Below are 21,226 nucleotides of genomic sequence, written 5' to 3' on the forward strand. Positions count from 1 at the left end.
ACTGAAAGTGTTTCTGTGTGTTACATGAAATTTAAATATGCAAAAACTTCAGTACTGACCTTGGAGAGAATAAGCGGGCATTCTAGCCCACATTTGCAGGTGCCATCAGTCAGCAGATAAGACTTCACCTGATCAAGGCAGGCCAGCACAGATCCACTTGGACTGCACAATACACAAATACACACCAAATACAGTCATTCCAACATCACCATTTAGCTACAGCATATATGTCAAATGAAACTATAAAGTTAAACTCGAAGAATCAAAAAAACATTGGTGTGCAGAGAAAAGTATGATTGATTCAGCCATTACGGCAAATGAGATTTTTTTTTACTAAAATGTACAAAATAAATGCTGAAAAGAAACATTGACTTGTGGCAAAATATCTAAATTCACAAACAGAAAGGCTCATTTGTTGCAAACATAAATGTTGCACTTTAATTTAAGATTGTATTCAAGGATTACTCTTACACTTTTATAAAAAAAACTATGTGTGACCATGCGTGATCTTTTTGACGTGATTACGTAATACGTAAGGTCGCAGACATGCATCCTAGGGCTAGATCAAGATGAGAAGTTGTGGTTAAAAAACTTCAATTAGGACATTCAAACCGTTAGGGTTTAATCAAGTCCATTATATGGAGAAAAATTATTTTCTAAAAAAAACTTAATTTCTTTTGGGCTGAATGGATTACATGAGGGTGAGTACATTATCAAGAAATTTTAATGAAAGTGGACTAATGCATTGAGATTAAGAAAAAAAGTGCAATGCGTGACCATAGGCACCTGATATAAATGACACCCGAGGTCTCCACTTTTCGCTGCCAGCCAATGGGCACCTGGGTGAGTTGCCCTCTGCAGTCTCCTCCATCTCTGTCTTTTCCTCCATTCATGTTTATGGACCAGTGCTTAACTCTTGCCAGAGATCACACGCTCTTCTCCGTCTTGACACAATGTCTCATTCTGATGTTCAGAAGAGTGAAGTCAGAGCACAACGTCCTGGACTGGACCACAGGTGAGTCAAACTCACAGTACAGACCAGCCACGAAAAGGCCTCATTACTTTGCCACTAAATGCAGACAGGGAAACCGCTGCTAGTGTCCGACCAATCAAAGCCATGAGAAGAGAATCATATAGTAGTTCTGAGCTCCACATAAAGGGACCTCAAAGGACTAAACTCATGGAAACAGTTGCTGCTCCGGCAGGCACAGGGACCCGCAGGCTCAGCACTGTAGAGGGCTGTCCAGATCACCTGACACGTCTTTTAATGATGACAACACATGTTCTTGCAACCGGTCTTCAGATGTACTGCTCATCACGGACAAGTTCACACTTTAGGCCTTTTAGATGAAAAACTTGCAAATTCATGGTTCCTATACAAGAAAGAACATAAATTCAATCGGTGTCCTTTCAATTTTAAATAGTTATACAAGTGACCTGTGATACGTAACGATTATGGGTGTGTACACAAAAGCGTTTACGCCCGCGGCAGGCATATGTTTTCGAAGTGCTGCGATTTTTAAAATGCCATCAGCTGGCGGGTTTATTCCGCACTTAACGCTGAGCGCACAGAGTTGAAAACTTTTCAACTTCAGGTGAAACGCTCAGCTCGTCAATGTCACATTTCACTTGGCCGTCTATTTATAGTAGACAAGAGGGACAAATTATAACAACCAACCAGCCCATTATTTAACAACTGATAAACAAATCATTAGTATCATAGCAACAAAAGCGTGAAAAAACGCTGGCAAGCGCCCGCAGTCAGTGTTTTCAGCTGGGTTTAAATGCTTAAGCGTACACACACCCTTACTCGTTAATATTAAATTACATCACATGTTCTAATCAACTGTTAAATGAACAATTTACAAAAAGTGATCAGAACAGAACAGACAAGTATGTATGTGTACACAGATTTGTTACAGTGATGTCGATGAGTCAGGCTTGTAACCAGAGAGTTGCCAGTTCGAGTCTCACGACCGGCAGGTTGCGACTGTGGTGCCCTTGAGCAAGGCACCTTACACTAATTGCTCCCCGGGCACAGGGATTACTGCCCACTGCCTCTGGGTGTGCGTGTTTTCACTACTCAATGGGATGGGTTACATGCAGAGGTCACATTTTAGAGTATGCACTGCATACTTGACAAACATGTCACTTTCACTTTAAATGTTTCTGTGAGAAATCCTATTAACTAACATATAGCAAACATGCATGCACTTTCTTTGTTGACTTAAAAGAAATCCTATAGAAAGAAGCAAATGGAAATGTGAATATTTAGGGAATTTTGGAAACTTTCCATGGAAATTACACAGAAATATTTTTTCAACATTGAATATTATGTAGTGAGCATCATACAACAAAGCATTCCACACCCCTCCCCAATTTCTACATTTGGACTGGATTTTGGTGGGTTAACATAAGCAAGTGTCCAGTCAATCAGATAATGCTGCTCGGACAACTCTTTTATGGCTGACCTCCATGCCAAAGTGGAAATGAAGAGGGCATTTTGATTGGCTCACACTATTTCTGCTTTTCATCCTTTTAAACCCCCCTTTACCATCATCTGAAGGCAGGCCGATCGTAAATTCCTTAAGCACACAGCAAGGCTTTACAAAGTATTGGCTAAACCAAAGGACAAATCTGTACATCCTTCCACCACCAAAATGGACTTAAAACCATCGCCTTTTGACTTCATACTTGTTTAAAGACACTAGCATTTTGAATTAAATCTCTGTGTTATGAATCTGCTCAAATAATCACAGTTAGTAACATATGAATAAATGAATGAATGAATGAATGAATGAATGAATGAATGAATGCATGTTTGATATGGTAACATTTTGCTCTCATGTTTACATTCAGGATAATGCTCATGGTATGTCAGAAAGGGTTTGGTAAGTGGAAAATGCATAAATGAAATTCTAAAGACAAAGTTAAACTCTGTACTTTATGCAATGCAAATGAGTTCCTCACAGTGAAGAAGGTGGACCACCTTCTGTGGACTTCCTCTGACATCAACAGCCAATCACAGTTCTGCCTCAGGAAAGCGCCAAGATGCAAACTCCTTCTTTACAAAAATTTTATAAAAGTTCCTTTTTCCAGACATTCCTCGCTTTGAGTCTCAACCCGAAAAAGAGAGACATTTACAGAGTAAATCCTACGTTTCTGAATTTCGGGCTGCGTGCTAGAGATTGTAACAGGACAAACCAACACCTCAAAGCTTCCTGTGCTAAGAGACTGAAACAGAGCACCCAACTTCTTGTCTCCCGCTGAGAGAGACAATAACAGATCATCGGAAAACCAACCGGAATCTCTCTTTGAGATTTTACAGCTCCTCGTTCTGAATTTGACAACAGAGACTGAACCAGATCGACCACAAGTTCTGAGTCTCTGGCCCGTGCGTCCAGAGACTGAGCGGATCACACCACGTTTCAAACAACACTTCCAGAAAGGTCTGCAACAAGGTGAACCTCAGAAGAGCAAACCTACACTCCAAGGGACTTTGATCTGCGCATTCCAGACTTGTTAAGGACCTACTGCACCATCTACAGGATCGCGTCTGTGTGTTCCAGATCACTAGAATCCTCTCGGTGCTTCCCGGTGATAAGAATTTTCACAGCACTTCGTGTTCTTTATCTTTTGTTAATAAATTCCATTTTATTACCACTGTGTCATCCTTGTGTTGATAATACAGTTAAAGGGTTCTATAAGCTTGTCCGAATCTCACAAAATCCTTCAGATAAATTAGATGACAAACTCCCACTAAGTTACATATTTTCTTATTTGATGAATGATATATTTAGATCATTCTTATTGTTAAAGTGAAATTCTTTAGCTGGTGCCCCAAAGTAGAGGGGTCATCTGACACGCACACACAGTTGAGGTGAAACCTCTAGTGTCCTGTGTATGGCATACTAACCAATGGTTGCCCATGTGAAAATCATTAAATAATTTGTGCCAAAATCACTACAATTACAGTCCCCATGAAATCAAAACTGACAATTCTTATTTTTTATGGAATATGTTGCAGTGTTCTTTATAAACTATGTGTTCTTGTTATCCTTGATGTGCCCCTCATTAACTTTAATCAAAATCTGAAAATTTACGTTCGCCCACTTGTGGGGATCATTCCCTTATGACATAAGTAAGACCTGGGGCCTCATTTATCAAGCGTGCGTACGAACAGAAGTGTGCGTAGGAACAGTTTTACGCAAAGTGTGGAATTTATCAAATTGTACTTATACGTAGAAATGTGTGTAAATATACGCACACCTCGGAGTATGCGTACGCAGAGCATCTAGTGGTAGAATAGCGATACTACACAGGACCGTCCATCCCCAGTGTTAAAAGAACACTTTGTCTATTTATTATCCACCCCCAGGTGTTAAAAATTATTACTGTGTTAATAAAGTAACCGCAAATCAGTGTTGAAGTTAATTAATGAAATAAGTGTCTAACCCTATATAAGAAAGCTCCGTCAAATGCTTAAAACAGTGGCTTATCTTGCATTATTGGAAGACTTGGCAAATCATCCATTCAACCGGGAGCGCGTTTTCAGAGATCGCGCCGATGATGTTGGTTATGCGGCTGTCCAAGGAAAGTTCTTTTATTGTCTGTCCTCCTACAGATTTCACGTCGGTGTGCTGTGACGCATTTCTTTATTTTGGCTGATAATTTAATGTCAAACCACTTTTTTATTTCTAGAAGTGTTCTCATACCCAAAGAATTAAACTCACTGGTAACATGTTCCCATGCAGATTTGTTTTCTTTTGTTAGTCATTCCTCCCGTACTAAGTGAACCAAACAGATGTTTTATTAACCTCATCCACCAGTAACTCAATTTCTGTGTCTTATAAGTTCCTATTTTACGCTCTCTTTGTCATTATTGCGATGAGGGAAAAAGCACAACCACATGACTTATAACGGGAGGTGTTGTCACCATATATGGTTCATTGAAGGCATTTCGGAATGCAAATGACCATGAACGTGCACGAGCATGGTGCTTAAGAACAAGTGGGGTTTATCATCAAGGATTACTTACTGATGTGCGTACGAACCCCGATTTTATTTTGTCTAAATAGCATGCTAGTGGGATTGTAAAATGAGTCAATGAAGTTGTTGTTTTGATAAAATCATCAATTTAAACTTATCTCTTAATGAAATATAATGACTAATAGACACAGTGTATAACTCCGCCTCACATGGGCACTCTGCAACAGACGTATGAAAGTCCATGTCAAAATAACAGTTTTATTATCATCAAGTGTTATTTATCAAGTTGTTTACATCGCTTTCCAAGTCGTTGATACACTGTTTGTAATTATATCCAAGAAGCACACGAAGGGCACTTTTCTCGTCGTCACCTCAGCTTAGACAAACTTTCAGCAAAGATGCTTATATTACGGAGATGGCAACCTTCCATTAGAAAACACGCAGCGCCTCAGCCAGTCAATAATGATGATCAGTGATATATGTTACGGGCATTCAGGGTGTAACGACAGTCAGTTACAGTTTACATTTGACAGTTTCTTGCCATAATTACATAAGATTACATTTTAATCTGTTCATTAAAAACTGCTTCTGGTCTCCTTCTCTGTATATAGCAGCGTTGCTATGCTAATGCAGGCTTCCCTGAAGAGGGTCTTTGCTTTCAGTATCCTAAACATATTTGCATTTTCTGCGTCGGACCCTCTCAGATCCACTGCGGATGTAATTTCGTTGCGTTGGCAGCCAGCCAGCCTCGTCTCGCATGACGTTAAAAAGCACATGCGTGTGCTTGGCATCGAGCATCGTTGTGATCATAGCTAGTAGTTTAACTTTTGCGCGCTCGCTTAATTTTTTTTTCTCCGACTGTATGTGTTTTGCGCAGGCGCCGCACACACGTGCATGATCTTGTTTTTCAACAATCGTTAAGTTTTATCGAGTAAATTCTTATCGACAATTAATCGAAGATCGATTAATTGTTAACATCCCTACTTGACACACAGAAAGACAAAGTCACAAATGCGCATGCGCACGCGCACACACACACACACACACACAAACACGGACACTAGGGCTGTGTATCGCCAACAATTTCCCAATACGATATGTATCCCGATATGATGCGCATCACGATACAAGACTATTTTGAATTACATTTTTGTTCAGAATTTAGTAACATTATTATTATTATCTGTTTATTGTGCATTGAATAAGCAGTGTTGTAACAGTTGTGGTTTTGCCATTCATTTATTAGCTTTTGGGGTAACTCATAGAAATTTGACTAGTCACGGAAAGTAGGGACACAAGTCGGATCTGGGGCATTTTGAGTTATGCCATTTGAATATAACACATTCAAGAAAGAGAATGCTGAGAAATTTGAGAAAGAAACTTTTCCCTTTTCCCTGCCGGGAGAGACAATAGGGCTCATTTACATCTCATTTAGCTAAGCCATACCCTCTGTAAAGCCGTTTAGAGTTACAGATGTTCTAGCATCATATGTTGTATTTTATGACAAAAGTCCGGATGAAAAATAAACAGACCTTTTTACCTTTGTGGGGATCACAGGTCGAATCCAGTTTCAGATGTGTGAATCATACAATGATTTTTGTCCACAAATGCGTATAATCCGTGAAATATAGATATATAGTCTATTGTTTACATCAGATTTCGCATGACCGTCTGGTAATAGAATATAATATAAAATCTGAGGACTATTTACATCGTAACATGTAAGGGTATATGAGTTGACACTCCGGTAATTTACGTTCCGTTAAACACATGAACCCGCCTTCAAAGTTTGTATTTAAAATAGGGAGTTAGTATAATAGATAATCCAAACAGCGCCGTCAAAAACGTGACATCCCTTAGGGATGTAACCAATCGCTCGCTCGTTCCTCCATCAGCCAATGACTTCATGGAAAATATTGATAGACAAAACATGTAGCCAATTATATAACGAATTCAAAGATCTCTGTGTAACTTATTTGTGTTAAGACTCATGCTGCGCTGCAAGAACTGACAGAAAGATGACGTCAAAGTACCGCGAGAGCGAGTCCAAATTAAACTACTCCGTAAGATTTCTAAGAGCTCTCGCGGTACTTTGACGTCATCCAACTGCGGCGCCGCATAAAGTCAGTGGCGCGGCTGACGTACGACACGACTGACTGTTATTTGTTCCGCCCCAGCTTCTTTTATTTTTCTTTTGTTTTGTGCGCCCGAGCTTCGTTTAAAGTCTGTGGAGACGCACGCTATAAGTTTAAAAAAAAACTTAGCAAACATGTCTGAGGAACAGGGCAGCCGCGTCACTACAGTCATGTGACTTCAAGCTCGAGCCGGAAGAGAAGACAATGCTGAATAAAGTCGTAATTCTTGCTATTTTCGCACCAAAATGTATTTTCGATGCTTCAACACATTCTTACTGACCCACTGATGTCACATGGACTACTTTGATGATATTTTTATTACCTTTCTGGACATGGAAACCGTACATAGATTTTAAATGAAGGGGACAGAAAGCTCTCGGACTAAATCTAAAGTTAAAACATCTTAAACTGTGTTCCGAAGATGAACAGAGGTCTTCCGAGTTTAGAACGACATAAGGGTGAGTCATTAATGACATTATTTTCATTTTTGGGCGAACTATTCTTATTTAGTAGTCACGCTGTTCCCTTTGGGGGCAGGGGCGAAAACACAAGCCAGTATGTAAATATACACACAGACAATGACGCCCCACGCTGCACGCTAGAATATCTGGAAAAACAAGCCTATTTCAACCGCAAAATGTACGCTTTAAATATACAAAAACTGCTATCTCAAACATGGAGAGGCTTCTTCGTGATCTCAACTAACAGATTCTGCAATAAAATGAAAATCACAAATTTAGAAAAAAATACTTTGTTTCTCATTATCTCGAAACTTATGCTGCCGACTTGTGTCACTGGTTTCTGTGACGGGTCACAAATACTTAAAATCTCAGAGTTAGTACTTTACTTCTTTTTTTTTTTTAAAGCAGTTTTACAAAGATAGTGTCTAAGCCTACTCTAGGCATTATATTTGTCTCTTATTTAATTATTCTATATCTATTAATATACATGTATAAACATGCAGTCATACTATTTAATAGAAATCAGATTATTAATGTGACAGCTATAGTTTGAAGTAGCTCTGTATGTGTTCTCTAGACGTTCACTTTTCACATGCAAATCTTTGTCGTGTTTCTTCTCAAATGCGTTAGTACTGTTTTATAAGACAGTGGCTAATAAAGCGCAGTAGTATATCTGCGCTTTCATACTGAACTGATTGATTTTAATTATGCGCGTGCACACGAGCACGAGAGAGAGTAAGCGGGTCGCAAGTTATGCAGACACGTGCACCAGCGAGACAGACACGCAAAGTGAAAGTATACCCCCGCTACCTTTAACTCTAAGTACTCCGCGGGACAGATGCGTCCTTTCCATATGGATCATGGATCAACAGCGATTCGTCATGTTACTTTAAAAAGTGCATCCGAAACTATACGGAAGGTGCTGTATCGATGCGTGGATCATCAGGCCTCCATGACGATGTATTAACGTAATGATATTTTGAACACATCACTAATGGACACACACACACAGACAGACAGACAGAGACACACACTTACATTCCTTCTAGGATTTTTTCCCATTGGGTTTTCTCCTAGGGGTTTTTTAGTCCCAGGGAGAGTCAGCCAACTTTGGCTTAACTTGGCACTTTACTGTATACGTTACATTATTAATACGCTCGTTTACACGGTTTATCCTTAGCCGCTATATTCTACTTCTTATACTATGTATTGATTTTCAGTGTTCTACTCCACATCTACTCATGTAAAGCTGCTTTGCAACAATTAAAAATTGTGAAAAGCGCTATATAAATAAAATTGAATTGAAATTGAATTGAATTCAATCAAATTTCTGTAGCTTTTGTAACAGACATTTCAAAACGCATCAAAAACTAAAACAAATTCTACTATTTGAAATAATATTTATTTTTAATGTCCTTTCTAATGTTTATCTAAACATAAATTCACAAAACGTTTCACTAAAGTATTGATGATGAGCAGTTGGCCACATACAGTAAAATGAATGGGTCTCTATAGTCATCTGCTGGTCAAAATGATTTATTTCCTAAACTGTAATTCTTTTATGTTTTTTTTCTAAACACCAAATGGCTGAATTCAACACATAACATCTAGATCAATATCTAAAAACAATTTAAATAAAATTTAGATCAAAATGTATGTGAATTTTTCATAAAAATTTGATATTTTTCAGGCAAGCTAATGGTGTAGTTGAGGAATTGAGTGGTAAACGGGTACAAAAATACTTCATATGTTCCAAAGCACAGCATTAATGTATAGATGGGAAGTAAAAAAAAACTGATCAGGGCTCAACATACAGGACTGCCCGGTTGCCCGGGGCAAGCGTTAGAGACGTTCGGGCCAGTAGAAAGTATTGTCACTTGCCCGATCGGGCCAGTGCTTCACCTTCAATCACTAAAATATATTTTCATCAATGTATATTATTTAACATCTTGGAAGCAGACATTTACTTGGGTAAAACACGACGCAAGAAACTAATTTTATGGCTACAGGTAAAGCAGAAAAGTTGGGAGCCTTTTTTTCGTTGGAACATGTCTGTTGTATATGTATACAATTATATTTGACTTTTGAATTATTATTTTTAAATATGTTACACTGACTTTTTTTATTGGGACCAGTGAAAATTTTGGCAGGGCAAGTGAAAACCTGAACCACTGGCCCGACCGGGCCAGTATAAAAAATCTTTTTATTTCACCATGCTCTCAGTAAATTAACTGATGAGTCTACACCAGTGGTTCTCAAACTTTTTCAGCGTGCGGCCCCCCTTGGGTACGGTGCATCCCTTTGCGGCCGCCCAAAAGAAAATGTATGACATAAAACATTCTAAAACTTAAACATTTAAATTAAACAAAACATATTAAATTATACAACGTATTGCTGTTAGTTAGTAGCCTTATTTTTCTGAGGTTTCATTACACAGAATTTATATGATAAATAAATGTATTTTATAAAATGTCATAATACTGGGGCCCCCTGGCACCCTGGCTTTTCTCCAAAGCCACATACAAAGATTAGGAAACAATAAAAGTGATGTCTCATAGGGAAGCAATAGTACAAAAGGTGCTTACACTAAAATACAAGTTTTCACTATTTCTAAACACATCTCACTCAGAACCGCGAGAATGTGCAGGGTCATTTCATTGCAGAGATGAAAGACATAGAGAGCAGGAAAACTTCTAGCCTACATTAACACCAAAAACATTATAGATGAGAATAAAAGTCTTAGACATCAGTGCCCAGGTCAGGTAAACTGGATAGAACACTACAAAAACTAACTTTTTGGTTTAGTAAAATATATTAGATTAACTAGGGATGCACCGAAATGAAAATTCTTGGCCGAAACCGAAAACCGAAAAAGAGGAAACCAAGGCCGAAAAACCGAAACACCGAAATAAATTATTATGCCAATTATTAGTACAAATGCATTTATGGCTATCACTGTGTACTAACTTTACTAGGGGTGTATGACGGATGACAAAACTCACGGTTCGGATCACATTACAGTTTTTGAGGCACGGATCGGATTATTTTTCAGGGGTGGGGAAAATCTAATAACAAATAAAGAAATTGAAAACATTTATAAAAAAGGACAAAGTTGCACATTAATAAGGGCTAACATTAGCATTAGGTATACAGAAATCAAATTAAATGAGTTATAACGCTGTCTTAATTGTATAAATTAAATATAATTTTTTTTAGAGCTACAGGAGTGATTTTCTCTTTGTCTTGGGTTGTTTGATTAACATTAATGACACAGACTTAAGTAGGTTAATTGAGGTTACTGTCTCTTTAAATAAGCAGAGACTGGTTTCTGACTGTAATCTATACATACACTTAAGACATAAACAAATGTTTTTATTAGAAAAAGAATACTTTGGAGATAATTTTGTTTATATGTGCCCTGTCAATAACAGAAAGATTTTACGTTCGCTTGTTTGCATCTCACTCGTGTGTGCACTATTGAGGGCACTTAAACGCGCGCGCACACAGACGGCAAATCCTAAACAGCGCAGCATGAAAACATTACGTTGTTTTTCATTGCTTTATTCGGTCAATGTATGTTAATGGACTACAGTATAAGACACATCTGCGCGACTTTCTCTAAAGTTTACACACCAAGAGTTCTCTTTGAAGGGCGTACTCACATTGGCGCTTTTCCATTGCATAGTACCCCACGGTTTAGTTTAGTTTGGGTCGGGTCAGTTTACTTTTGGGAGCTTTTCCATTGGGTGCAGTACGTAGTACCCGATACTTTTTTTCGTACCACCTCGGTTGGGGTTCCAAGCGACCCGAGCTGATACCAAACGTGACGCGAAAACACTGTAGATCACTGATTGGTCTGAGAGAATCGTCACGTCATCGCTATAATGTAAATATTAGCTTTAGCTTACTGCTAGCTTGCGCTGTCTCAAGCAAACATGTTGTTATCTGTGTTCAACTATAAGTTTCCAAACACCCTTTTAGCGATGAAAAACATCCGCAGGTTGAGAATCCAGGACACCATAACAGTTTTTTCCAGACTTGCAGTTTGTGGCGGCACATTCGCGACGAGCACGTCCGCATTATATATGCTTATGCAACTTGAATGAGGCTCAGCGGAGAGCTGTCGACTGACGCCACGGGTCGGGTGTTTGAACAGAAACTGTCATATGAGATAGAGGTAGTTATAAACGCGATGTGCAAACATCTATTTGAGGTGGCCAATTTTAATTTTGTGGCAGACTTAGAAATAAATGAATGTATGGGAATGTACAACAACGCTCTCACGTGTATGATGTCACAGCAGTAGGCAGCGTAAATATAACGACACGCCTATAATCCCTCCCACTCCGAAGTGATACTAAACTCGATGGAAAAGCTAACCACGCCAAAGTGAGGTGAGCTGACCCGACCCAAACTAAACTAAACCGTGGGGTACTATGCAATGGAAAAGCGCCATATGATGATCACGTCTGGACCGGCGGACCGCATGTGCCTCTGTGCGTACAGACAACTGCTCTCTTTAGCGCCTTTTTGCGGTTATAAACACATCCACACTGCATACATGTTGCTTCAGACAAGCACGTGCAGGTCATGGTTTCTGTTTGCGTCATCACAACATTACGGCCGTATTGTTTCAGTGATAAAAGTATTTCGGTGGCCGAATATTCGGTGCATCCCTAAGATTAACCCTCAACATTTTCAAAATTTACTCAGAATCAGATTTTCCAAAGTAACATTATAAATAAATACACAAAATGAACTGAGTGGGAATAGTAAGTCGTATTATATATTTTCTGGTATTACTTAACTGTATTATTTATAGTCAATCCACATAGTCCTAAAATAACCAACAGGGCTTAACCATAGACCGTATTTAACCACGCCAATCATAACGACACGCCCCGTTTCTATAGCATTAAATTACTAGCTAAAATAAAACTTATCAAAAAAATGAAAACTTGAACATATATCAGCGTTATAAAAACTACTTGAAAGGACCAAAACCATCTTTCGGAAACTTTTATTGGAAGTGTAAATCATTTTTTTTAAAGCAGAGTCCCATTCGTTTGAATGGAGAGGGCGGGGTTTATGGCTTGTACTGGGCCATATCGCATACATATCGCAGGCAATACATCCGCGATAATTAATGCAAAATTGCCCCGATTGTCAGTGAAGTACGGCTCTGTGTAGTTAAATCAGCTCCATCTGAAAACAGCTGATGGCGATTTAATACTAATCAAGGAACCGGCATTACTGACGAGATGCGCGTGACAAACACATGCGATTTATCGTGCAGCCCTAGTGAGTACTCTTTGTCAGTTCTTTAAGATAATGTGTCATCCAAGTAAATGAAAGTCCGTTAACCCTAATCCTTTTAGCTAGTTTAGGTTTAACGTTAGGAGTGAGTCTTTGCAGTTTAAGGCTAAAATGAATTACATACATTGGCTTTACACATTCTATGCTCAGTACCATATAATGATAAAGTGATAATAGTTAAGTTATGTGCAAACGTATAGAGTATAAAACAAAAAATATCACGATGCCATAGGCATTCAGACCTTTCATAGATGGCTGTCTGCTTTTTAGGACAAATACATTTATGAAATTACCATTGGTAGACTTTAGCCAAGTTGTACATCTGAAAGATCTTGACTAAAAAACATAATAGCAAACGGCCTGAATATCAGTCTGGTGCTTCAGGTATTAATTTTGAATAAATGTACAGTAGTTATAACATGTTTCAAAAGGAAGCTTTGTGTTTAACATACTGTAGGGGTTTTCCCAACATTGATAAGAAATAAAGCATTTTCAAACTAATTGTTTTTGTTTTATTTTGAGAGCCATTTTCGTGTTTACTCGGGCATTGCATTATTTGTATTAATACAAATAAATAATACAATTCAACAATACAGATAAAGCTTTGTTTATTATCTGTGCTAGGTATAGATGAACTGCATAACCGAGTTAAATGACACAAATTAAAATAACTGTATGCACAATTTACATAAATTATAAACTGATGCTTTAAGCTCCAAAGTATACAGCAAGCTGCACAAAATGAAACTAAATATATCTGCCAACAATCTCTGAATTGTGAATTTCCATTAATAGTCCTTTTTAGAAAGTCTACATGCGTTTCAAACTGTACACGTGCCTTCCTTTTTTATAGGACCTGTTGCATCGTTATATTGTGCCAAAAAGTTTGCAATATAAACGTAAATAAAAATATATAAACATGCATTTAAATCCAGCACAAAAATGTCAGTGTGCGTGTATAATGAGCACATTAAAAGCAAAAGAATTCATTTAACGGCATTTAATGTCTCGTATTACAATACCTGTAGCTCTCATGACTTCACATAACAGCATAAATTCATGAATAAACATATAAAGAAGCAGGATTGATATGCAAGCTGTAATATTACTGAAGTAAACTTTGAGGTAAATATGCTATCTTAAGCGCTAACCGCTAAGTTTAAATAAGCTCAGTAACAATAGAAAAATTACATATCTCTCGAAACGGACTCTATAAATGCCAATAATTATATTTAAAGAAACTGTACATACATACTTCACTACCTGTGAATATACAAAAAGTTATCTGAAATTATCAAAGCCCATCTGACGGTAATTCATCTTCACCTGCACGATCACCTGCTTTGAGTTGGACCGAAGTGACGTCAACACCCTCTCTTCGACTGATTGGCTAGAGGAGGAGCTGTCAATCTAAAACTTGCGGACCAATGACGACACTTAAAGTCTGCCTTGATTTGCATGAAACTCTAACTGCAACTTTTGGAAATGCAAGCGCAGAGTGTGGAAATAAGAGCAAGGGAAAAACAGCACAAGCATACAGAAAAATTAATATGAGCAGAAAATATTAGAGTGAAGAAAAATTAATCATATAAACAAAGAAAACGTCATTTTGTATCCAATTTTGATAACTTTGCATTCGTTTTTCAGTTTTGTGCAATATAACTTTAATTCTGTTTAAAGTTCTGATTTGCGATTATTATATTTAATTCACGCATATTATTTTTTAATCCATGACCTCAATACATTAGGCGGGAAATTTATTCCATAGTTTTGTCCACTTTCCCGGTTGCTAAAAAAAACTCTTAGGCCTCTTAAAAGTCCTCGTCCGTGCTCCTAACAATTTTGACCTTAACACCTCTTTTAAGGGTTAAGATGCTTTCTGAATTTCTTTTTTCTTTACTAGGATTTTTACTTCAATTTTAAGAGTAAACGCCCACATTTTTTTATAATTTTCTTAGAATTGCGTTACTATGAGCTACTTTTTGCATCAAGATACTTTATGAATACGGGCCCTGGGGTCTCATTTATAAATGTGCGTAGGACCCTTACTAATGCCGCTTTTCTATTGCATAGTACCCCACGGTTTAGTTTAGTTTGGGTCAGGTCAGCTCACCTTACTTTGGTGTAGTTAGCTTTTCCATCGAGTTTGGTATTGAAGTTGCATTTAAGCGCTGACATGCTCGTTGCGAATGTGCCGCCACAAACTGCAAGAATGGAAAAAAACTGTTATGGTGTCCCTGATTCTCGACCTGTGCATGTTTTTCATTGCTAAATGGGAGTTTGGAAACTTATAGCAGAGCAGATAAAAACATGTTTGCTTGAGACAGCGCAAGCTAGCACTGAGGTAAAGTTAATCTTTCACATTATAGCAATGACGTAACGATTCTCTAAGACCAATCAGTGATCTACAGTGTTTTTGCGTTACGTTTGGTATCAGCTCGGGTTGCTTGGAACCCCAACCGAGGCGGTACGAAAAAAAGTATAGGGTACTACGTACTGCACCCAGTGGAAAAGCTCCCAAAAGTAAGCTGACCCGACCCAAACCGTGGGGTACTATGCAATGGAAAAGCGCCATAAAAGTCTACATACGCACAAAAGCCCAAAAATGGCATATGCCAAAAAATATTCAGATTTATAAAACAAAGCAATGTTCCCTTTATAAATCACAGATCACCTGCAAGTGTGTGTACATGAATCATCCTCAGATCAGATCCCACCCTTCAATCACAACCTTTGCGTGGGAACTGGTGTATGCACATTTCCAGCCCTGTTTAGTGTGTACGCACGCTTTATACATGAGACTAGGGGTGTGACGGTCATTATATAACAGTGAAAAATACAGAGCGGAGCAGACACTGACAACGCGCTGACATACAGGACAGACCAGGTTTACTTTTGGTTACTTTTGAGATTAAACATATTAAACAAAGTCTCACCTTTGAAATCATCTCTTCCTTCTAGGTAATTTATAGCATCAAATAAACATGAACGACCATAAGAAGGAATGTTGTTTTAACCGCGGAAAGGCGTCAGTACACTCCGCTTTTCAAGTTCAAATCCTCCCATGCTAATCTACGAACTCTCCTGAAAGCACATTCACTGCTAGTTGTTTTGCTGTTAATTTTAAACAAACGAAGAGCAAGTAGCCAATCAGTGTCTAGTTTATTCAAACGCCGGTTTCACATCGCTAGCTTGAGCACTGAGCAGCGCGTCTGTGGAGAGCGTTTGCCGCGCGTGGCAGACCGGCTGTGTTTGCAGCGCATACTGTGCAGTTTAATAACAGTATAACAATCTCAAGTTCACATTACTTTCTTTTACATGCATTTATGAGCAAAACCTCTTCAATACGCTTTTTAATCCACATTGTTTTCGTGCTGTTCTGGTCCGTGTAATGACAGATATAGACACAATTACAGACATAAAAAGCCTATGGCACAAATCTGTTTCTCTAAAGGTTATTAAGATAGATGATAGATAGAGGATTAATTTATGCTGGGCAGAGAGTGACAGCGCAGTCTTCTGGCAACAGTGTGCTGTTTAAATATTTTATTGCTTTCTGTTAAATTGCTCAAAGTCATCACTGTTTAAAACACAATTGGCATCACACTCATGATTTTATGGTAAAATGACACTTTCGCGGCAATCCACAAGCATTTAAATGAGCAATACGCCCCCCCCCCCAAATAGGGATGCGCCGATACCACTTTTTTGGAATACGAGTACGAGTACTTGCATTTCAGTTCTTGCCGATACCGATACCGAGTACTTAATAAAAAACATGATTCAAATTTACAGGTAACAGCTTTAGTCATATAATTTAACCAAAAAAAACAAGGGACTAGTTTTCCAGTTTGTTGTAAACTCTGCCTCTTTGGACAACACAAGAGGCATTAACCCCTTACACGCCGCTCAAACACAGACATTTCTCAGACCGTGGTATCGATCCCTGGTATCGGGGGACTTTTAACGAGTACGAGTACTTTAGAAAATGTGGTTTCGAGGCCGATACCAGTATCGGTATATCCCTACCCCCAAACTAGGGGTGGGCCGATCCAATACTTTGGATCGGATATCGGGTCGATCCGGACCTTTTTTGCTGGATCGGGTATCGGAAAAACGGGGCCGATCCAAATCCGATACTGTGCATTACTTGTGGTTGTTACTGTCATGCTACAGAAAAGTCAAACTATTATAAAAGCACCATAAATGTTATTATACACTATATTCAAAATCTTCCTAATATATTCAACAGCCTTATGCCAAAAACAAATGCATAAATGAAGATATTTAAGGTCACAAAAGTAGCGTGAATTAAATATGTCATACACACACATACACACACAAGCCGTATTTTAAACATCTGATTAAAAAGTCTTTCATGTTGTGACAGTTTGCGCAATTAAGTTAAAATGTACTTAAACTATTTATTTGCTCAAAAAAAAAAAACAATTAATAAATATTTAAGAACACTTACATTCTTTTAACTTGTATCTCATTTTAAAAAAAATTTACTTGACATGATATTTTGACTGATAGACTGATTTTGTGCAACATGTTTTGTGTGTATATGTGTGCGTATTAGGGATGCTAAACAATTAATCGCGATTAATCATTAGCAGAATAAAAGTTTTTGTTTACATCACATATGTGTGTGAACTGTGTATAATAAATAAATATGAACACATTCATGTATAATTTTAAGAAAAAAAATTTATATATTAAGTATTTATATTTATATATAATATAAATTATACATAAATATACAAATGTATACACATGTAAACATTTCTAAAAAATATACATGCATGTTTGTACATTTATTTATACAAAGTTATTATACACAGTTCTAGGGCTGCACGATTTGGAGAAAAAAATCTAATTGCGATTTTTCTGATCAAAATTGCGATTCGCGATTTAAAGTGCAATTCATTTGTATATAATAAAAGAGCTACATCCAGGTTTGTTGTGGTGGTTTTAAAACCACCAAAGAAAGATGCTGTGCTACTGTTTATTTAAAACCTCTTAAACATTGTACAAAGTTGTCTGCAGGACTTTGCTCTTCTGCAGACAAACTTTTTTTTTTAATCTAAGAACATTAAAATACAATTTAACAAAAATTTATTGAAAGTTTTATTTAAAATAACATATAGGCCAATGTATTTTGGCTGTCACTATAACAATGCTTCTGACAAGCAAATGTTTAGTTTTTTCTTTTAATCATAAGACTATACTCATCTTGTTTTACTTTTCAGGCATTTGTAATAAATGTAAATATATTTGTTATTAGAATCTATGATTTAACATAGGCAAAAAATACAAATAAAACACTGCACAGTCCTCACTGTAGGATTTTAAATGTGGAGCTGCAGAAGCTTGTTCAGTTAAGAGTAAGGAGTGATTTTAATTTTTGGTGTGTAATAAACATTTCTGACACAGAAAGCACCAGGTTATTGTCACTTTAAGACACAAGACAGCTTTAAAACTGCTCTGCTTCAATATACTGATAAACATCCAGCTGTTTATGTTCACTTAGACAAGAAAGAAAACTTAAGTTTAGTGATCACGCGTGTGCTGACTTCTCTCTGTGTGCGCGCTTCATGAACCCTCGTGCCTGTAAATATACTTTCAAAACGGTGCGGAGGTGCACGTGCAAGAAAGTATACTGTACCTCTTTCGTCTGCTGTGTTCCGGGCTTTAATGAAACCTGCTTATAGTCTGATGAGGCGCTTGTCATTGTTTGCGATGCATGACGAGAAACGGATGTATATACACCTTTCTTTAAGTCCAACATTACACAAAAGGGAAATGTTTTCGCGCATTTCTGTCCTTTCATTTGCCGGTTAATGAGTTATAATGGGTTTTTAAAATGACTGAATCCAAAATCTGCCAACTTCCTGACATTCCGCGTTGTGCAGTTAATTCCATTTGTATGCATTTCGCGATTCTGTCCGTGTTTTCCGCATCGCGGAAATCATATGGCCGTACACTTTGTTGAGGAGTTGAACTGCTGCTCGCTCATGTTTTCCTATCGGTGTTATCTGACGTTCAGTCAGCACCTCAGTGTTAATGCCCTCTATTGGTTTAAACTGCATCAAACGTTAAATGCGCATGAAGCGAACTGTCAAAAACTGCGTACTAGATGATTGTTATATTTGATAGTTTTGAATCGAAATAATCGCAGCTCTTGCAATTCGAAAATCGCATCCATTCACATCGCGATTTCGGTTTAAAAACGATTAATCATGCAGCCCTACACAGTTCACACACATATATGATGTAAACAAAAACTTTTATTCTGCTAACGATTAATCGCGATTAATCGTTAAGCATCCCTAGTGCGTATATATATTTATGTGTTTATACACACACAATTCTAAATGGATCAAGAAAAATACTAGTATTGGATCAATATCTGTCGATACTCAGAATACTGGTATCGAAATCCTATCGGTAATAGAAAAAGTGGATCGACCCAGCCCTACCCCAAACCACCGACGGTTATGTTACGAACCATCACATTTGACTCACGTCATAACCGTCATCACCAATTCTGAAACCGGCACAGCCCTACATGAGACTAGGGCTGCACGATGTGAGGAAAAGTTGCGATGTGCGATGACATTGTTTAATGTTGCGATGACGATGTGAGTTGCGATAAATATTTGATATTTTTTCATGTTTTAGGGGCCATTCACATGTCGCGCCTAAAAATACGTGGAAAACGCTAGACACGTAGGTTATTGTCACATGACCTGCACGCTGCGCTTGTGTCATTCTGAAAAGTTAAAATGTTTTTTAAATACCTGGAAATAACGAGCGCGTCGCACCGCGTGCGAGTCGTGACCACGACGCTTCCAGAGCGCACATTCATTTGAAATAATGAACTTGAGCGCGCAATAGACGCAATATGTGAATCACCGCTTCCACAGTACCTGTGTTTGCGGCGTCATCTCTCCTAAATCCAAAATAATTCCAGCTGAAGTGCTGTTCCTTTTCACCACAAGGTCTTTGTCTGACAACACATTTTCCTCACTCTTCTCTCCTTTCTCGCCATCATTTTTGCTAACAGGCACAGCGTCGCAACTGACACCTCACAAATCAATCTGAGCGTAGCTGACTTGGGGGTTAGTAACCATATCTGGCTAGAAAATCACAACTTTACATTTTCTGGCGGTCTTAGTACACGATGTAACTACAGAAGTTTTAAAGGAGTCATATTATGTGGCTAAAAAGCACATTACTTTGCTTATTTGGTGTAATACAATGTGTTCGTTTGGTCTATGGTTCAAAAAAATCTTTATTTTCCGCATATTATAAATTTTTTTAGCACCACTTAGTCCCACCCGTCTGAAACAGGTCGTTTGGTACAAAGCTCATCGTTGTGAGAAAGCGCGGTGTCAACAGGTGTCAACTGATTGGCCAGCTATCCAGTGCGTTGTGATTGGCCGAAAACCTCAATAACGTAAACGGAAATATGACGAAACAGTGTTGTAAATAAAACCTAACCACTGGTTTCCTAATGTTTACTCTGTTGGAATGCCAACCAAAGTAGTTTTGCAACGAAACACAGCGTCTGCTCGACATGGCGGAAACAACAATACTACAGCGTGATTGAAAGTTACACCCTCTATCTTTGCATATATATGATGGCGGTGTTATGACAATGTTTAAACCAGTATTAAGTCTAACTGCATGGGCGTGTTAAACGAGACGTTTTAGGGGGGCGTGGATGAGGCTTCACGTTTAAAAAGAAGATCTCTTTGGATTTGAAACTTTCATTTTTGCAACTTTACAGATGTTTTATTTGCAAAGCATCATTTAACACTCTAAAAACAAAGGAAAACCTGAAATATGACAATATGACTCCTTTAAATAATAAAACTATAGAAACTCTTTGGTCACTAGGGTTGTGACGATAGACGATAGTATCATGTATAGACGATCTTTAAACATATCGCCAATGGGGGGCTTTCATGGCAATAGCCATGACGATAGTTGGCGAATGTATTATTATGATCATAGTTTTACATTAACTCTTTCACCGCCAGCGTTTTTCAAAAAAAGTTGCCAGCCAGCGCCCGCGTTTTCATGGTTTTCACCAAAGTTTAATGCCTTCCAGAAAATGTTCTTCTTTAAATATATAAACATACAATATACCAAATGAAAGAACAGACCCTCTGCTTTCAAACAAAAAAAAACGTTTCATCCTACCTTCAGTGGTTCTTTTGCAATCAGCTTTTGAATATGGGTAGGTTTCTGCAAAAACACCACATTTTGAGCAAAAAGCAGAGATAATTCCATTTTTGTGACGGACTTTTCATAGAG

At 38.0% G+C, this 21,226-nt stretch overlaps 1 protein-coding gene across 1 annotated transcript in view; it reads right to left on the reverse strand.

Annotated features, from left to right (window-relative positions):
- mbd5 (methyl-CpG binding domain protein 5) overlaps positions 1-21,226 on the reverse strand; it is a 40,806-nt gene that overhangs the window by 16,621 nt on the left and 2,959 nt on the right. The window contains exons 2-3 of the mRNA XM_065242855.2: positions 787-1,373; positions 60-162 (exon numbers count right to left, since the gene is read on the reverse strand). Coding sequence (XP_065098927.1) covers positions 60-162; positions 787-893 — 210 coding nt within the window. The 5' untranslated portion in view covers positions 894-1,373. The remainder of the gene's footprint in view (positions 1-59; positions 163-786; positions 1,374-21,226) is intronic.

Source organism: Paramisgurnus dabryanus, chromosome 7 (genome assembly GCF_030506205.2).
Source record: "Paramisgurnus dabryanus chromosome 7, PD_genome_1.1, whole genome shotgun sequence".
Taxonomy (NCBI): Eukaryota; Metazoa; Chordata; class Actinopteri; order Cypriniformes; family Cobitidae; genus Paramisgurnus; species Paramisgurnus dabryanus.